The sequence below is a fragment of the Osmerus mordax genome, chromosome 17, assembly GCF_038355195.1.
Source record: "Osmerus mordax isolate fOsmMor3 chromosome 17, fOsmMor3.pri, whole genome shotgun sequence".
Taxonomy (NCBI): Eukaryota; Metazoa; Chordata; class Actinopteri; order Osmeriformes; family Osmeridae; genus Osmerus; species Osmerus mordax.
Window position 1 is genome coordinate 859,174 of NC_090066.1, and position 18,144 is coordinate 877,317.

The window sequence follows — 18,144 nt, forward strand, 5'->3', positions numbered from 1 at the left end:
GCAAGTAGGGTGAAGTGCCTTGCCCAAGGACACAACGTCAGTTGGCACGGCCGGGAATCGAACTGGCAACCTTCGGATTACTAGCCCGATTTCCTCACCGCTCAGCCACCTGACTCCCCCATCTCGTTGTTATGATCAGTGACCTATGCTCTTTCGTAACGCTCTCTCTTGGAAGTCGCTTTGGATAAAAGCGTCTGCTAAATGCATAAATGTAATTGTAATTTGTGAGTTCCGTAAAGGAAGATAAAATATAAAAATGACATAGGCCTATTATTTTTAACAGACCTACAGGGCCTACTAAAATGTGGGAGTGTATTTGTTCTCCCGCCAAACTCTTGCCTGCAGGGTCCATGTGCATGCAGCCCTGAATGTACAATAAGCTTAACTACTTCCTACATTATTGTAAAGTCTTCATTTGGTACAGCACAGGAGATTTGAACCACAGACTTCTTGATCTGCAGCGACATGCTCTAACTACTGTAGTGAAGCTGAACCTCCTATTCCCAGTGTACATGCGGGGGTGTATATGCAAACATGTACACTGCCTTGTGGAGAACATACATTACAGTTGGGGAGAACTGAGGAGAACTTCATCGATCCCTAGACCACGACAAGCGAGTCTTTACGCAGCATGAAACATCAGTGAAATATTAAAACACGTAAAGTGCGATTGAAACACGTTTATTAAATTTTGTATTAAATAGAAAAACAATTAGATACATTTTCCAAACATTAGAAAACCAATTAGATTCATTCACCATGAAATTCTTAACATTGTGGCAAATCACAGATTTGCTATTACTCACACTTTTAGTTCAAAATAACACAACGGTTCTACAATACATTCCTTCTTTTATCTAATATCTGTTATCAAAAAGTTGTATCTAATATCTGTTATCAAAAAAAAATATTTACTGTAATGTATAAATTGTTTTGTGTCCAGCACATAATTCAGAAATATATTTGGCCACAGATGTAGCTACACAAGCAACACATCGAGACCCAGCCTAGCCTAGCCTAGCCTAGCTTAGCCAGTCATAGAGAACTAGACTGAGCTGAATCTTGATGCATTTCAACATTAGGTATAGAACATGTTTTTTCATAATTTAGTCCAGCTTTCAACAAATAAAACTCTAATAATAAATATTATAAATACATATTTAAATAGACTTTAAATAAACATTTAAATAAATAAATAATAGTATAATAATAAAAATAAATAGAAGAGTGTCTGGGGACTCAGGGGTCAGAGGTCAGAGGTCAGGGTCTTCCTCTAGACCACCACGCAGAAGTCGGTGAGGTAAGTGAAGAGGATGTCTATCTCTCCTATGGCCTTGTTGATCCCCTCCGGTCCCATCTGAAACACACGCACCTCGTTAGCATACCCCGGCAAAGTCAATAATATAGAAGCCAGACAGGCCCGAAATATGTGATGTGTGTGTGTGTGATGTGTGTGTGATGTGTTTCAGACGCTTACCCTTTTCAGCTCGTTTCTGAAAGCCACGCTGCTTGTATGATCCTCATATTCATCGATAACCTGAAGGAGAGAAACCACAAAGTTACTTTCAGTGTGCGATAAGCAACACACATCAACCAGAACTTTCATACCTCTTATCTATAGAGCAATACAACCACCACAGACAGATAGGAAGAGTGATAGAGAGAGAGCGAGAGAGAGAGAGAGAGAGATAAGGAGGGTGAGAAAGGGGAGACGGAGAGAAATGGAGAGAAAGAGAAAGAGCGAGAACGCAATAAAAAAATATTTTCAAGTCGGAGAAAGTTCAGATAAAGATCAAGAGAAAAAGAGACAGATGAAGAGAGAAAAAAGAGAGACAGAGACACAGAGATACACAGAGAGAGAGAGACAGAGACAGAGAGAGACAGGGAGAATCTCCTTACACATCCATGTCTGCTCAGGTCCCTGGCGACCCTGGCCAGGTCCTCCCTCAGCTGGGGCATCTGGTGGTGCATATCGTGCCTCAGCGGCAGGATGCTGTTCAGGTAGTACCCCAGGATGTTGGCATGGAGACAGCACACCTTCTGGTGTTCCTGGCAACAGAAAGACCCAGTATCACAAGTGTGTCACCATAGCGACGCCACAGTGTGGACCCCTGATTGACTGAACCAGGCAGGATTGAAAGCAGAACCTTGAGGTTCCAACATGGAACCCCTTTTCAGGTTCTCATTGTTCTGTTGGAAGCGTGTCTGAACTGTGCTACCTTGTCTGACGGTAGGGTCCTTTCTCTCTAGATCACTATCTCTAAACAAGGGTCCTTATAATTCTCGTAATATTTGACACAATTTCCATGATATTATGATAATAAATATCACGATTTTGAAATTTAAGTGATGCTGTTAAGTTCGTTATCTGCGAGGTTCATATGAATTCATACTAATAATTATTGTTTTGATGAATAGGCTAAAGTTTGCTTACCTCCTTCATGTTCGGTTTGCGAATGAGAATATTATCAGTGTCCGTGTCCTCCTTCTGCGCCTGTTTTCGTGGATAAAAATAACGTCAGATAACCAACAACGTTTGCATTGTATCTCTACTTCAACGTGGCAAAACTGTTTGCAACAACTGTTGTTACTGTATTTCTATAAATAAATCAAAATCAAACGAAATATAACAAAGTCCAAAGATGCAAGCACTTACATGTCGCGACACCTCGCGCACTGCACCGTACGTGTCCGGGCTCTGCAGCACCGGACTGATTGGCTGTGGCAGAGCTTTGGCGCCTTTTGGCGCAGGTTTGCCCGTGACCTCCCGGTAAGCACATAGGCTCAGCATCATAACGGCAAGGACAACGGTACACTTCATATCTTCGGTAAACGAGCGTCTTCTTCAGAGGGGAATAAGCAAGTAGAATATCACCGTTCACCTGGTTTGAAATAAAAGAACAAAACTCAATCTCTCATACAAAGATAGTATAAAGAAGAACAATTAAGTTCTAATTACTCCGACAAGTTTAGAGATGTGTTCTTACCTGTGGATCTGGAGGTTTCATGTTGTTTACCTGTGCAGAGATCGTATTTATAGTCCTTTAGGATGAAGATGACAGCACAGCACTTCCTTCTGTCAAAATAGGTTAGGGGAAATCCCCCCGCCCATCTCTTGCCCAGCCTCTCTCTCACACACACACACACACACACACACACACACACACACACACACGCATACACACATACACACCTGAGTCAGAGCATTGCTGTGTAGCCTGATCTATTTCAATACAGGATGTCCATCATTACATCATCAGGGGAAATATTGTCAGCTAACGCAAAATATGACACTCAACCGACCGTTAATGGGAGAAGTCGTGGTTCACGTTTGACCCCTCTTGTACGTCATTAGGGATTATAAACTGTTTCCTCACCTGCTACTGAAACATCTGCCGGTACACTTGTGTGAATTTCCCGGTGATGAAATAATAAGCCCCGCCCGTCAGGCGTTTAAACACGAGCAGAAAAAAAACTCGTCTCTCACGGTGTGCTCGTGTTCTCGTGTGGACAATAGCGCGGCCATTCCAAGTGCGATTAACACCTGCTGTTGCCAGGTGAGCTCTCAAGAGCAGCGCGCGGAGGAGGAAGTCAGTGCAGTGCTGCAGTATCGCCCGATCTAAACATGTATATTCTTATCTTATTGTAATGGGGGGAACTTCTGCGGCGTGCCCTGCTCACCAATACTGAGCACACTGGCCAAGATGCTGTTTATTTTCACGTCACGGAGCAGGACACAACGTTGTTTAATAACTTACATTACAGCAACCGATGAAGCGAGTTATGATTATTATATAAATCGTGTTCCATTCATTGTGGAAAACGGGTTGTCGATCCAGCTTCTGCAGACGCAACATGCTGTTTTCTGTCCGGTCCGCATACCTTGATGTTGTCATTAGCTTTGTCAGTATACACTTTTACTTGCTTTCAGATCACTTTAATTACATCCCTTAAAAAATAAATGAATACGTGAATATTGAGCTAAGAAAAGTTGTCTTCATGAAGTGTTCATTCTTGATTAAAAAAAAATGTGCATGATATATGTTGGATCAAGGATGAGGGTTAAATAATTATGTAGTACATTTCTTGGGAGACTCTAAATTGTCCGTCTAGGACAGCATCCCAGCTGGGTGCTACAGGAAGGACTGCAGCACCAACATGAGCTACAACTTTCAACACATGTAGAAATGACACAACATAGGATTTATTGTATGTTTCAAATATTTATTTGGTATTTGAGCCTCTGGGGCCTAGAGTCTACACCATTTACAGTAGAGAATCACACTGCAGGTCACCACAACATCCCTGTTGATTTCTTTGCATAATTAGCACACCTGCTAATGGATGAGATGGAGAGATGGAGGGAGAGGAGGGATGGAGGGAGGGGGTGAGAGGTACAGGAAGCTAGTTTGACTGTTGACGTGCTTAACCTCTCAGCTCTTACCAGTCAGTGGATACAGACAGATCGTTTTTCAATATAAAACTAAATACAAAAAGAAACACTATCAGGACGATTCACACACACCTCTAGAATCAAAGTCTCTTAATTCAATCTCACACGTCAGAAATAGCACCAGGCCTGACTCCCTGTGTGTGTGTGTGCGTGTGTGTATGCATATGTGTTTGTGCATATGTGTGTGTGTGTGTGTGTGTGTGTGTGTGTGTACAGTATGTATGTGTGTGTGTGTTGTAGGGTCATGGCTGGGTCAGTACTGAACTTTGACATCCATGGTGAAGTTCATAAAATCTTATGGGAAACAGGAAGAGGTCAGCTAGAGGTCGGAGGTCAAGAGAGGTCATCTCTTCCCCCAGAACTCCTCTCGTCTCTTCTGAGCGCGCTCCAGCACCGCCGTCGCCATGGCGCAGGAGCCTGCAGAACGCCAGGACATCTCCGACATGCGGTCTTCTTGGCAACGGAGAAAGAGAGACAGAACAGCATGAGAGAGAGACAAAGACAAATAAAGGATTGACCTCTTCTGGAACGTCCAGTATCAGATTATTGTTGTGTTTTGCTTCATCCCAGCGTTCTGATTTACCATCCTCTGATGTCGCTGCTCCGGGCCTAACCAGCATCACCTCAGACATCCTCACCCCCAGATTACCTACACACACAAGAACACACCCCCACCGTCACCCAACACCTACAGGAAACTAATGGTCCCACTGCAGGTTCGCCTGCGAGAGAAGGAAGAGAAAATTCAGGAGATGGAGAGGAAGAGGAATCCCCTGCAGAAATCCTTCCAGTGTCAGGTGTCTGAGTCAGCCCCAGTCCCAGCCCCAGCCCCAGCCTACTGAGAGGGCCAGAGAGGTGACCCATCCAGCCTCTCCCTGGCTCTGTGTCTGGGGATCTGTCTCAATACAGTCCCTGTGGAACTGAATTACAGCAATAAGTGTTTCTCATCTTTCTCTTCCTGGTTACAGAGAAGCATGGGAATCAGAGAACACCAGTCCTTCCTTAGAGAGTAGAGTAGAGAGTAGAGTAGTAGAGTAGTAAAGTAGAGAGTAGAGGGTATACCTCATCCTCAACATCCCCTTGCAGTCTGACCCAGAAACAAAAGAACCTGATGATGGTAACCGCCCTCCCCCTCTCTGTGACAGTAACTGTCTGTCTGTCTGACTGACTGACAGTCTGACTGACTGTCTGACTGACTGTCTGTCTGTCTGTGTCTGCCTGTCTGTCTGTCTGTCTGTCTGTCTGTGTCTGCCTGTCTGTCTGTCTGTCTGTCTGTCTGTCTGCCTGTCTGACTGTCTGACTGTCTGTGTCTGTCTGTCTGTCTGTCTGTCTGTCTGTCTGTCTGCTTGTCTGACAGTGACACACATACAGCCGGTTAATGGTGTGGGTTTGTCTAATATGGTGACATCATGCTGGCCTGCACATCCAGGTCACACTCCTCCACAGCCCTGATACTGGAAGCTGGGAGTCAGGGTGGTTGAGCGGTTAGGGAATTGGGCTAGTAATCTGAAGGTTGCCAGTTCGATTCGCGGCCGTGCCAAATGACGTTGTGTCCTTGGGCAAGGCACTTCACCCTACTTGCCTCGGGGGAATGTCCCTGTACTTACTGTAAGTCGCTCTGGATAAGAGCGTCTGCTAAATGACTAAATGTAAATGTAATGGAAGCCCTCCCTCATCTCCTTCATCTCCTTCATCTCCTTCATCATCATCATCACCATCATCACCATTGTGCTGGAACTCTGGGTTCCTTAGAGTTCCCTGGATGCGGTTGGCTGGAGGAGGGCCGGGGTGGGGTGGTCGCAGGCTGGTGGCTGCCTTCTTGGGGGGTCTGGAGGCTGGGGGGTCCTGGGAAAGGCTCTGGGGGGGGCTCTGCCCAGAGCAGGCCTCCTCTCTGAGGGGGAGCGGGTCCACCGTGGCCACCCCAGCTGCTGAGGGGCCCCCAGGGGGGCTTCCAGCCTGGGGATGGAGGAGGGGGTTAGAGGGGGCTCACACAATCCCCCCCCACACGCACACACACACGCTGCTCCTGACCTGGTGTGGGTGTTTCTGGGGCGTCCTGACAGCTAGGTGCCTGTAGGGGGAGAGGGGTTCACCCAGGGGGGCATCACTCTCACACACACCCCTCTTCTGTTTGGGGGGTGACACCAGGAGAGCCCCACCTATCACACACACACGCGCAAACACACACAGTAACACACACACACAGTAACACATACAGAAACAAACAGGCAAACATTTTAAACATACACAGAGTTCGTACAGATACTGTATAATGAAATTCCAGGCCTTTCAAGGACTTTTCAAGCACTATTTTGGGGGGTTTTCAAGGACTACAATCAGAGATCTCATTTATTAAACATATACTTCATTTACTTTAAATTAATCCTTATTAAAGCTACAAATGTAATTTAATCAAGAGCAGCAAGTGATTTTCTTTTCCTTTTGTTCTTTGATTTGAGATGGGCAGCAGTGTGTTTATCAGACGGCTGTCTCTAAGACCTGACACACATGGCGCGGATCACTCAAATTCAAGCACTTCAAGCACTTTAAGCACCTTGTACGAACCCTGCATACAGCATTCTTCAACACGTCATGAGAAATGTTGAGTTGGGATATGAAAGTGTGCTGTGATGCTGTGACAGAGAGAGCTGGAGGGGGGGAGGGAGAGGGGGGGAGGGAGAGGGGGAGGGGGGGAGAGGTACAGGAAGCTAGTTCTGACTGTTGACATACATAACTTCCATCTGCTCTCTACTCAGTGTGAAATTGCAGGTCAGCAGGTCAGAGAGCAGAGCGTCAGCTCTCGGAAGCACTGTCAGGAGCATGGTCTACATGCTGTGTGTGTGTGTGTGCGTGTGCGTGTGTGTACCGGTAGCAGGGGTGGTCCTGTCATGATGTGTCCTCTGCTTGGGCCTGATCTTCATCTGAGGGGTGGCTAGTCTGCCCTCCTCCCTGGAGCACACACACACACATTGAGGAATACACACATACACACACACACATTGAGGAATACACACATACACACACACACACACATTGAGGAATACACACATACACACACACACATACATTGAGGAATACACACATACACACACACACATACATTGAGGAATACACACATACACACACACACATTGAGGAATACACACATACACACACACACATTGAGGAATACACACATACACACACACACATTGAGGAATACACACATACACACACACACATACATTGAGGAATACACACATACACACACACACATACATTGAGGAATACACACATACACACACACACATACATTGAGGAATACACACATACACACACACACATTGAGGAATACACACATACACACACACACATTGAGGAATACACACATACACACACACACATTGAGGAATACACACATATACACACACACATTGAGGAATACACACATACACACACACACATACATTGAGGAATACACACATACACACACACACATACATTGAGGAATACACACACACACACACACACACACATTGAGGAATACACACGTACACACACACACATACATTAACCTGGGAACAGGCAGACAGACAATAACAGATATAATCCCCTCCATCAGTCAGAACGACAACAACCACCTACTCATCATATTCCTCCTCCTGCTCCTCCTGCTCCTCCTGCTCCTCCTGCTCCTCCTGCTCCTCCTGCCAGGCTAGCTTCCTCTGAACAGGCAGGGTGGGGGGGCCAGGGGGGCCAGGGGGGCCAGGGGCCTCTGCCCCCCCTGTGGAGCTCTTCCTGCTGGACCCCGGAGTCAGAGGGCCAGCACTGGAGCTGCTGCCCACCCTGCACACACACACACACACACATGGATATACTCTACACACCTGTGTAGTGTTCAGCTGTGGAGTGTTCAGGTGAAAGGTGTTCAGGTGAGGTGTGACAGACCTGGCCAGGTCCAGGGCCTCGATGGTGGGGCTGAGAGAGGTGGAGGAGGTGGAGGGCTCCCACAGGTGAGTCTGCTCTGACAGGATCTGGTTCAGGTGGAGGCGGGAGAAGTGGGTACCCCATGCCCTCTTCCTGTAGGCCTCTGCCTTGTTCCTCAGCTCCTGCACCTGCCGCCACACAACACACACACACACACATCTATATGCACTAATATACACAGATATACACACAAATACAGTATACACCCATATATATATATACACACATATATACATATACACACACACACATATATATACACACACACATATATATATACACACATATACATCAATCAAGGATCAACACTGACTGTCAGCCTGTCAGCAAACCAGCCAGCAAACACAGACCGACTAGGCAGCCAGCAAGCCAGCAAGCCAGCCAGCCAGCCAGCCAACAAACCAGCCAGCCAGCCAGCAAGCAAGCCGGCCAGCAAGCCAGCAAGCCAGCCAGCCAGCCAGCCAGCAAGCAAGCCGGCCAGCAAGCAAGCCGGCCAGCCATCCAGCAAGCCAGACGGCCAGCCAGCAAGCCAGCCAGCAAGCCTTGCACTGACATATAAAAAGGCAGAGTACACACACACACTTCCTGCACACACACACACTACCAGCACACACACACACTACCAGCACACACACACACTTCCTGCACACACACAGTCTTGAGTGTTACCTCTTGGGACCACATGTTACTAGAGCCACAGTTCCCCCCCTGGAAGTGGGACAGGAACACACAGGTAAACAGCTGGAATCAGGACACTGATGTCTGCTGCAAGCTCTCCATCCCCAGACACAGCCCCAACCCAGCCTCGACCCAGCCTCGACCCAGCCCCAGCCCCAGTCCCAACCCCAGGCTCACCCTCAGCCTTAGCCCCAACCTCAACCCCAGACCCAACACCACCCTCACCCCGACCCAACCCCCTGCCCACCTCCTCTCCTCTTGACCCAGACTCCACCCCCAGCCCACCTCCTCTCCTCTCCTCTTGACCCAGACTCCACCCCCAGCCCACCTCCTCTCCTCTCCTCTTGACCCAGACTCCACCCCCAGCCCACCTCCTCTCCTCTCCTCTTGACCCAGACTCCACCCCCAGCCCACCTCCTCTCCTGCAGTGGCAGCCTTCACCCAGACTCCACCCTGGTATCTGTAGCAGATCGGAGAGCGGAAGCTGGAGTCGTACTCTGACCTCACCTTCCTGGAAAGAGAGAGACCGTGAGACGCAACACACACAACTACACAACACACCACACATCTACACAACACACCACACACACCTACACAACACACCACACACACATCTACACAACACACCACACACATCTACACACCACACACACATCTACACAACACACCACACACACCACACACATCTACACACCACACACACATCTACACAACACACCACACACATCTACACACCACACACATCTACACGACACACACCACACACATCTACACAACACACACCACACACATCTACACCACACACAACACACACTTGAACTTGAACTTCCCTCACCTCAGCGCTCCATGGGAAGGAACAGGCTTCTGAGGGGAGAGTGACCTCACTTCCTGTTGCGGACTCTCGTTCACCATAGCTGCAACTTCCTGTTGGGGGCTTTGCTTCCTCTCCTTCTCTTCCCTTCTCTTCTTCCTCTTGCTCTGATATCACCATGGAAACGAACAAGAATTATCGTCTGCACACACACACACACACACACACACTTACACACACACCTAGGGGAAGTTTGGTTTACCACCTGTAGAACCAGTGTGGAATACTTGACCTTACAGGAGCGATACTCTCCTCTTATCCTCTTATCCGTCTGTACTCTGTACAGAGTATGTACTCTGTACTCTCCAGGAACCGCACACACACACACACGCCACACAAACCAACACACACACACACCACGCACTACACATACCACATAGCCTTTATCAAAGTACTAGTAGGCCTGCTTCCTTCAGTGTGGAATGTAGAATTTCTTTCGCTCACAGAGCAGAGACACACAGAGTCTTACACACAGTTTTACACACAGAGTCAGTAACTCACACGTACAGTAACTCACATATACAGTAACTCACATGTACAGTAACTCACACATACAGTAACTCACACGTACAGTAACTCACACATACAGTAACTCACACGTACAGTAACTCACACGTACAGTAACTCACACGTACAGTAACTCACACATACAGTAACTACTGTAGTCCACTAAGGACTGTTCATTCGGCCTGAGGCCACTGAAAGCAGGACATCACAGCAGTACTGCTAGTCATACAGCAGTACTGCTAGTCATACAGCAGTACTGCTAGTCATACAACAGTACTGCTAGTCATACAGCAGTACTGCTAGTCATACAACAGTACTGCTAGTCATACAACAGTACTGCTAGTCATACAGCAGTACTGCTAGTCATACAGCAGTACTGCTAGTCATACAGCAGTACTGCTAGTCATACAGCAGTACAGCTAGTCATACAGCAGTACTGCTAGTCATACAACAGTACTGCTAGTCATACAGCAGTACTGCTAGTCATACAGCAGTACTGCTAGTCATACAGCAGTACTGCTAGTCATACAGCAGTACTGCTAGTAATAACTGGGAATTTCTCCCTTCCTTATGATCCTGTTGTACCAGTCTCGCAAGAGACTGCACCCAAAATTAAAAAAACGGTGTCGCACCCAAGGTACTATGTTGTGTTTACATTCACATTTAGCAGACGCTCTTATCCAAAGCGACTTACAGTAAGTACAGGGACATTCCCCCGAGGCAAGTAGGGTGAAGTGCCTTGCCCAAGGACACAACGTCATTATGCACAGCCGGGAATCGAACCGGCGACCTTCTGATTACTAGCCCGATTCTCTAACCGCTCAGCCAACAGTAAAAATATTTTCAGTTGGTAGATGGTACTGTTTGAATCGCGATTCCATCTGAAATACTGCCGGTGACAACGTTACAATAGCTTGTTTCAAATGGGGTTCTTAATGAGTTATGCAATATGAGTAGGCTAAATGCTTGAAAATATCACTAGAAGGGGAAAACTTAAGGGGATGGACCCACCTGCAACCGACGCAAGCAAGCACACCCTACAATTTCCACAGAAATTGTCCCCTCTTTAGTTATGATTGATTTAGATTTGATTATTGATATAACAATGATTATGAACCTATTTAGATTAAATAATAATGATTATTCTCACTAACTAGTATTGTGTTATTGTTATTATTATTATTGATTTACATTAGATTACATAATTGTTAAATTATCAAGCCTCGTATCTAGACCTCGGCCAATCATAAGAGTGGACGTTATTCTACCTTCCCTGTCCCTGCTATTCTGGGGTGTTCCGCTACCTTGGCCGGCTTCTCAGGGGAAACGTCCTCCGGTTGGAACAGCGTGGCCTCCCCGTGCTCCAGGGTCCGGCGGTACCGTGGGGCTCGCGGCGGGGGGGAACCTTTGAAGTTACGTTGGTACTCTGTCTCCACCGTTGCTGGGCGGGGCTTGGCCGGCCGGACAGTCTTGTGGCTGGGCTGCAGCACCTGGGACAGATGTGTTAGCATGTTAGCATGCTCCGTTTACAAGCCATTGCACTTTATGCTAGCTAGCATGTTAGCATGCTACACATTGTACATTGTGCTCCATCACAACCCTTTTTAGATCCTGCCGGCATGCTAGATTACAACACATCATCCTTCATGTTAGCATGTCAGCATACAGTCTAAAGCCCCAGCAGACAGACAGCTCTCTAGCACCCTCTGCTGGCTGAGGGCAGAGAAGGCGACCAGAGGGCCAACCTCCAGGGACTGCATGGAGGATTGTAGCGGTTTCATCTAGGTGTTATTAAGATGCTCACCTGTTCTGCAGCGAGCAGAAAGGCACCGTCCGGTTCTACAGGTGTTCTCACATGTTCTCCAGAAGGTTCTACAGGTGTTCTCACATGTTCTCCAGAAGGTTCTACAAGTGTTCTAATATGTTCTCCAGAAGGTTCTACAGGTGTTCTCACACATTCTCCACAGGGTTCTCCAGGTGTTCTCACCTGTTCTGCCGCCAGCAGGGGGGAGCGAGCCGCGGTGGTTCTCCACAGGAACTGCCTGCTGTACTCAGAGCTGTGGAGCCCCGCCCTCCGACCTGACGACCTCAAACCTGCCTTCCTCCTGAGCACCTGATGCACCTGGTCGATAACACCATCAATAACACCATCAATAACACCATAAATAACACCATCAATAACACCATAAATAACACCAACACAATAAATAACATGAATAACGTGTTATTCAGTGCTCACAGACCTCATTCACAGCTCCACTCTGTCCTTCCTCCGTCGCCATGGGAGGTCTGCGCTGTGCCTGGCCAATCAGGGCACAGGGTGGGGGTGTGGGGTGAGACTGGGGGCCAGGGGGTCTGGGGCCCCGGGGGGCCTCTGGGGTCTGCACATGCTCTGGTGAGGCTGGGGCCAGGGATGGGGCTTGGGCCAGGGAGGGTCTTTGAGGGTCTGGGGCAGGTCCTGGGGCAGGAGAGGGTCTTTGAGGGGCTGGGGCAGGTCCTGGGGCAGGAGAGGGTCTTTGAGGGTCTGGGGCAGGTCCTGGGGCAGGAGAGGGTCTTTGAGGGGCTGGGGCAGGTCCTGGGGCAGGAGAGGGTCTTTGAGGGGCTGGGGCAGGAGAGGGTCTATGAGGGGTGCAGGGTGAGGGCGTGGCTGTTCCCTGACGGGGGTCTGAGTCCCAGATGAGGGAGCTGGACACCAGGGGAAGGTGCTGGTGGGACAACACCTTCCTCCTGGCCAGGAACTGAGGCTCTCTGATGATGCCTGGAGGACACACACACGCAGACACACTCAGATTATAGAAATGTTGTACACAAAAAAAATACAAAACTGGAAGTAAATATATAAAAGACTGCATCATTGATGAAAAAGACGTTTCGAAAGGTTTGAAAATATTTGTGAAAAATGTTTAGAAAATTTTTTTTGGGTGTTGTGAACAAATATTTTCTAAACAAAGTTACAAAATAAAATAAAGAGTTTGCATCATTGATGAAAAAGTTTAGAAAGGTTGAATAAATATTTTCGAAAAAAGTTGTGGAAGAAAAGTTTCAAAGAATTTTTAATTATTATTTTTTAACCAAAAGTTTTGAAAAGTTTAAAAAAAAAATTCGAAAAAAAAGGTTTGGATCATTGATGAGTACTTAATAACAAATCTACTATATTATTGTACTATTGTACTCTGCTTTACTCTCACACTGCAGGTTTAAATGAAAACTTGCCCCCTTCCCTTCCCCACAGACACAAGCCCACAGACAGTCTGTCACACACATCCTCACCCAGCTCGTCAGAGCGTAGACCTGCCAGGGCAGGGGGGTGGTGGGGAGAGGTGCTCCTGGACCGAAATACCCGCCCAGCCTTGAATTTATTCTGATACTCTGTAGTTCCCTGTGGAACACACACACACGCGCACACACACACGCGCACACACACACGATATTACAGACAGTATCACGGTGAACCGTCCATTTAAAGTCAGTAGACTCCAGCTGCAGGATATCTGCCTGTGTACCTAATTAGCTATCTGGTTCCAGGTTTAATATAATCAGACTGATCGAAGTGGTATTACTATTATCTGGATTATACTAATGCAAATCCTGTGCAGTAGCCTAAGCAAAGCGCTATTCTCTCTTTCGCTAAAGAGGTTAATTTTATTGTTATGGCTTGCTAAAGTATGCTGCGTTGGACTGTCGCCACAGATCCATGATAATTGTATGAAACGTACATTATGTTGCTATTTTCGAAAGTTCTTCTATCGACGTGATGACGTAAAAGCTAGCTACTGTAGTTTGCTAACAAACAGGGTTGTAACTGGTGCTTAAATAATTTTGATTCTGACGTAAAAATTATGTCGTTTCATTATTTACCTTGAAGTGCACCGGCATTTTCCTAAAGTATTAGCCGACTTCGGGCTTACGGAGAATTTGTGATCTTTATAAAGCAATTAGCTATCAATCTAATGTTGTTTCTGCAGGAGTCGGTTAAAGTAAAGCCCTCGTTGCCTTGGCAAAGCTTGAAGCGTCTTGACGTGCGCATGCGTGTTCAAGGCTTTTCACCACAATAAAAAAAAGCGTTAGTTGCATGCGCTGCTTACAAATGCCGCTAGATGCCGATGTTGTTGAATTTTTTGGTAGCAAACGTCTGACTGATTCATCAACTTTGAGGTCCTCGTCCTCTCTCTCTTTCTCCAATCTATTTTTCTCTCAGTTTCTATCTCGCTCTGTCTCTCTCACACACACTCTGTCTCTCTCTCTATGTATGGCCAGGGTTCTCTTTGTTTTGAAGGAGAGATGACCCATTCACTCCATGAGGAAACCAAATACCAAATGACTCACTCTAACACACACTCATACACATGACACAATCTTACACACATGCACACAGAAACACCAACACACAGGCGCCTGTTGATTCCCCCCTCCGTTCTAATCAATACTCTGATTGTGAGGCGTTCTGACACAAACACACTCTGTCTGGGTCTGACCGGGGGTCAGAGGTCACAAAGAGACTCAATTCACCCGCTGGAGGGGAGGGGAGGGGAGGGGAGGGGAGGGGAGGGGAGGGGAGGGGAGGGGAGGGGAGGGGAGGGGAGAGGAGAGGAGAGGAGAGGAGAGGAGAGGAGAGGAGAGGAGAGGAGAGGAGAGGAGAGGAGAGGAGAGGAGAGGAGAGGAGAGGAGAGGAGAGGAGAGGAGGGGAGGGGAGGGGAGGGGAGAGGAAGGGAGGGGAGGAAGTGAATGTTTATTCTGTTAATTATCAGTGGATAATTAGAAGGTGAACATGCTATTGATGCCCCAGCTGTAACCTGGCAACAAAGGCTTTGATATCCCTCCTCCTCGGAGAGAGAGAGAGAGTGAGAGAGAGTGAGAGAGTGTGTGAGAGAGAGAGAGAGAGAGAGAGAGAGAGAGAGAGAGAGAGAGAGAGAGAGAGAGAGAGAGAGAGAGAGAGAGAGAGAGAGAGAGAGAGAAGATGAGACATCTCTCAACCTCCTCTGGACAGCAAAATTATTAACACAGTCACACATTACTAACAAATACACATTAACCCATACACACATACATCAACACAATCACACACATTACTAACACATACAAGCACACATTAACAGTGTGTGTATATGTGTGTGAGTGTGTGTGTGCCCGTGTGTGTGTGTGTTTGCGAGGGATCAGGAGTGGGCCTCTAAAGACACTCATGTTTCTCAGTAACCTTCAGACACAAACCTTCATAATCTTCATCCTCTTCATCCTCTTCATCATCTTTGTCTTCATCCTCCTCATCCTCCTCATCCTCCTCTTCCTCCTCATCCTCTTCCTCCTCATCCTCCTCATCCTCCTCATCCTCCTCTTCCTCCTCTTCCTCCTCATCCTCCTCATCCTCGTCCTCTTTCTCCTCTTCCTCCTCTTCCTCCTCATCCTCCTCCTCTTCCTCCTCATCCTCCTCCTCTTCCTCCTCTTCCTCCTCTTCCTCATCCTCTTTCTCCTCATCATCCTCTTCCTCCTCATCCATATCACTGGCTCCTCAGATGTCATTCATATGGAAATCTGTTGTCAAGGAAACCAAACGTGAAACAAACAATGGATCACAGTTATGATTATGTGTGTGTGTGTGTTTGTGTGTGTGTCTGTGAACGTGTGTTTGTATATGAACGTGTGTGTGTTTGTGTATGTGTGTGTGTGAGCAATGGTTCAGATCTCTGTCACCAGAGTTGCATCACACAGAAAACGCCCATCCTTTTTTATCAGCTCCATCTGCTGCCTTCATCTCCTGTTCCCACCTCATCACCCCTGACCTCATCACCCCTGATCCCTGACTCCTGACCTCATCACCCCTGACCTCATCACCCCTGACCTCATCACCCCTGACCTCATCACCCCTGATCCCTGACCCCTGACCTCATTACCTCTGACCTCATCTCCCCTGACACCTGACCCCCCTTAGCATGGTGGTCACAGCAACATAGAGAAAATAGTTATTTTGCGACGAAGACTGAAAAGCCTACATTTCCATCCAGGAAGAAAGGAAGAAAGACAGGAAGGTGTTACTAAGAATAGCGTCCCTCAGAGAAGCTCCGCCGGTTCCTGTGTGGAGTGTCTGTCTGGGTGGAGCCAACACACCCCCTCCTGCTCTCACATCCCTGATGCAGAGACACACTACAGCACTGAAGAATGGAGACTTTGATAGAATAGTACTTTAGTCTGTATACTTTAAGAGTACTACAGGGTATATACAGTGTGTGTGTGTTTGACAGTTTAGCAATAGTTAGAGTGTGGCACTTGATAGTAATGCAACAGAGTTGAGGTCACTCTAGAGTGTGTGTTTGTGTGTTCCTCAGGTATGAGTTAAGTCAGCAGTCTCATGGTTGCAGACCTGTCGCAGCATGCAGCAGGATCCTTTAGCTTCACTCTGTGGCAGCCTTCCCCGGCCCTCTCCAGCCTCCCCAACCAGAGAGGAAAGGAGAAGAGAAGGGGGAGGGGGAGGTGAAGGGGGAGGGAGAGAAGGGGGAGGGAGAGAAGGGGGAGGAGAGCAGGGTTTGAGGGATGCAGCAGGGAGGGGTCTGCTTAAACAGCTGTTGAGTAAATTCCTCTGAATTCTCCCAGGGACATGTCAGGAGGGACAACCATCCAGATCTAGACCAGCCAGATCTAGACTAGCCAGATCTAGACCATCCAGATCTAGACCATCCAGATCTAGACCAGCCAGATCTAGACCAGCCAGATCTAGACCATCCAGATCTAGACCAGCCAGGTCTAGTCCAACCAGATCTAGACCATCCAGATCTAGACCAGCCAGATCTAGACCATCCAGATCTAGACCATCCAGATCTAGACCAGTCAGATCTAGACCATCCAGATCTAGACCATCCAGATCTAGACCAGTCAGATCTAGACCATCCAGATCTAGACCAGCCAGATCTAGACCATCCAGACCTAGACCATCCAGACCTAGACCAGCCAGATCTAGACCAGCCAGCTGTCCAGCTCCTGATACAGACTCAGAACTGATCACTTGTTTATAGTAGCCGTATATGGGATTGAGGTCGTATCTGAGGCACTCTAGTCACAGCGCATGCCATGCACACGTCTGAGTGTGTGTGTGTGTGTGTGTAAGGCAGTTTACTATGTAGTGATTGCGGCCACATGGTCTCCAGTATTTAGGGTTTCGGAGGGGAGGGAAGGGAAGGAGAGAGGGAGACAAGAGTGGAGGGGGATACAGGGAAGGGAGAGAGGGAATCAGATAAAGAGGGAGGGAATTATGAGAGGAAGAGAGAGAAGGAGAGAGGGAAGGAAGGAAGGAGAGAGGAAGGTAGGGAAGGAATGAAGAAAGGAGAGAGGAATATAGGGAAGGAGAGAGGAAGATAGGGAAGGAGAGAAAGAGGGAGAGGGAGAGAGGGAGTGGGCCTGCATTCCATGTCAGACAGGAATACTTGGCATTCCTTACTTCCCTCTCTCCTCTCTCTCCTCTCTCTCCTCTCTCTCTCTCTCTGTATTTCTCCCCTCTCTCTCTCTGTCTCTCTCCTCTCTCTCCTCTCTTGCTCTCAATGAGCTGTTTGATATCCTAAGGGGCTTTTTCCCGAGGGAAAGGGCGAGAGACTTTAAGAGACAGTGTGAGTGAGTGTGTGTGTGTGTGTGTGTGTGAGAGAGAGAGAGAGAGCGAGAGAGAGAGAGAGAGAGAGAGAGAGAG

At 47.6% G+C, this 18,144-nt stretch overlaps 2 protein-coding genes across 2 annotated transcripts; both read right to left on the reverse strand.

Annotated features, from left to right (window-relative positions):
* Positions 1 to 1,117: 1,117 nt before the first annotated feature.
* il22 (interleukin 22) lies at positions 1,118 to 2,869 on the reverse strand. The gene is made up of 5 exons (XM_067254780.1): positions 2,657 to 2,869; positions 2,435 to 2,494; positions 1,900 to 2,049; positions 1,478 to 1,537; positions 1,118 to 1,357 (listed from the first exon to the last, which is right to left on the reverse strand). The coding sequence occupies exons 1-5, from the start codon at positions 2,819 to 2,821 to the stop codon at positions 1,274 to 1,276; spliced, it is 519 nt and encodes a 172-aa protein (XP_067110881.1). The 5' UTR covers positions 2,822 to 2,869; the 3' UTR covers positions 1,118 to 1,273.
* Positions 2,870 to 4,796: 1,927 nt separating this feature from the next.
* On the reverse strand, positions 4,797 to 14,471 carry mdm1 (Mdm1 nuclear protein). Its single transcript, XM_067254934.1, has 15 exons — positions 14,334 to 14,471; positions 13,746 to 13,854; positions 12,719 to 13,233; positions 12,463 to 12,588; positions 11,780 to 11,965; positions 9,933 to 10,075; positions 9,512 to 9,608; positions 9,089 to 9,127; positions 8,381 to 8,547; positions 8,078 to 8,278; positions 7,320 to 7,402; positions 6,485 to 6,612; positions 6,178 to 6,409; positions 5,037 to 5,102; positions 4,797 to 4,906 (listed from the first exon to the last, which is right to left on the reverse strand). The coding sequence occupies exons 1-15, from the start codon at positions 14,349 to 14,351 to the stop codon at positions 4,797 to 4,799; spliced, it is 2,220 nt and encodes a 739-aa protein (XP_067111035.1). The 5' UTR covers positions 14,352 to 14,471.
* Positions 14,472 to 18,144: the final 3,673 nt, after the last annotated feature.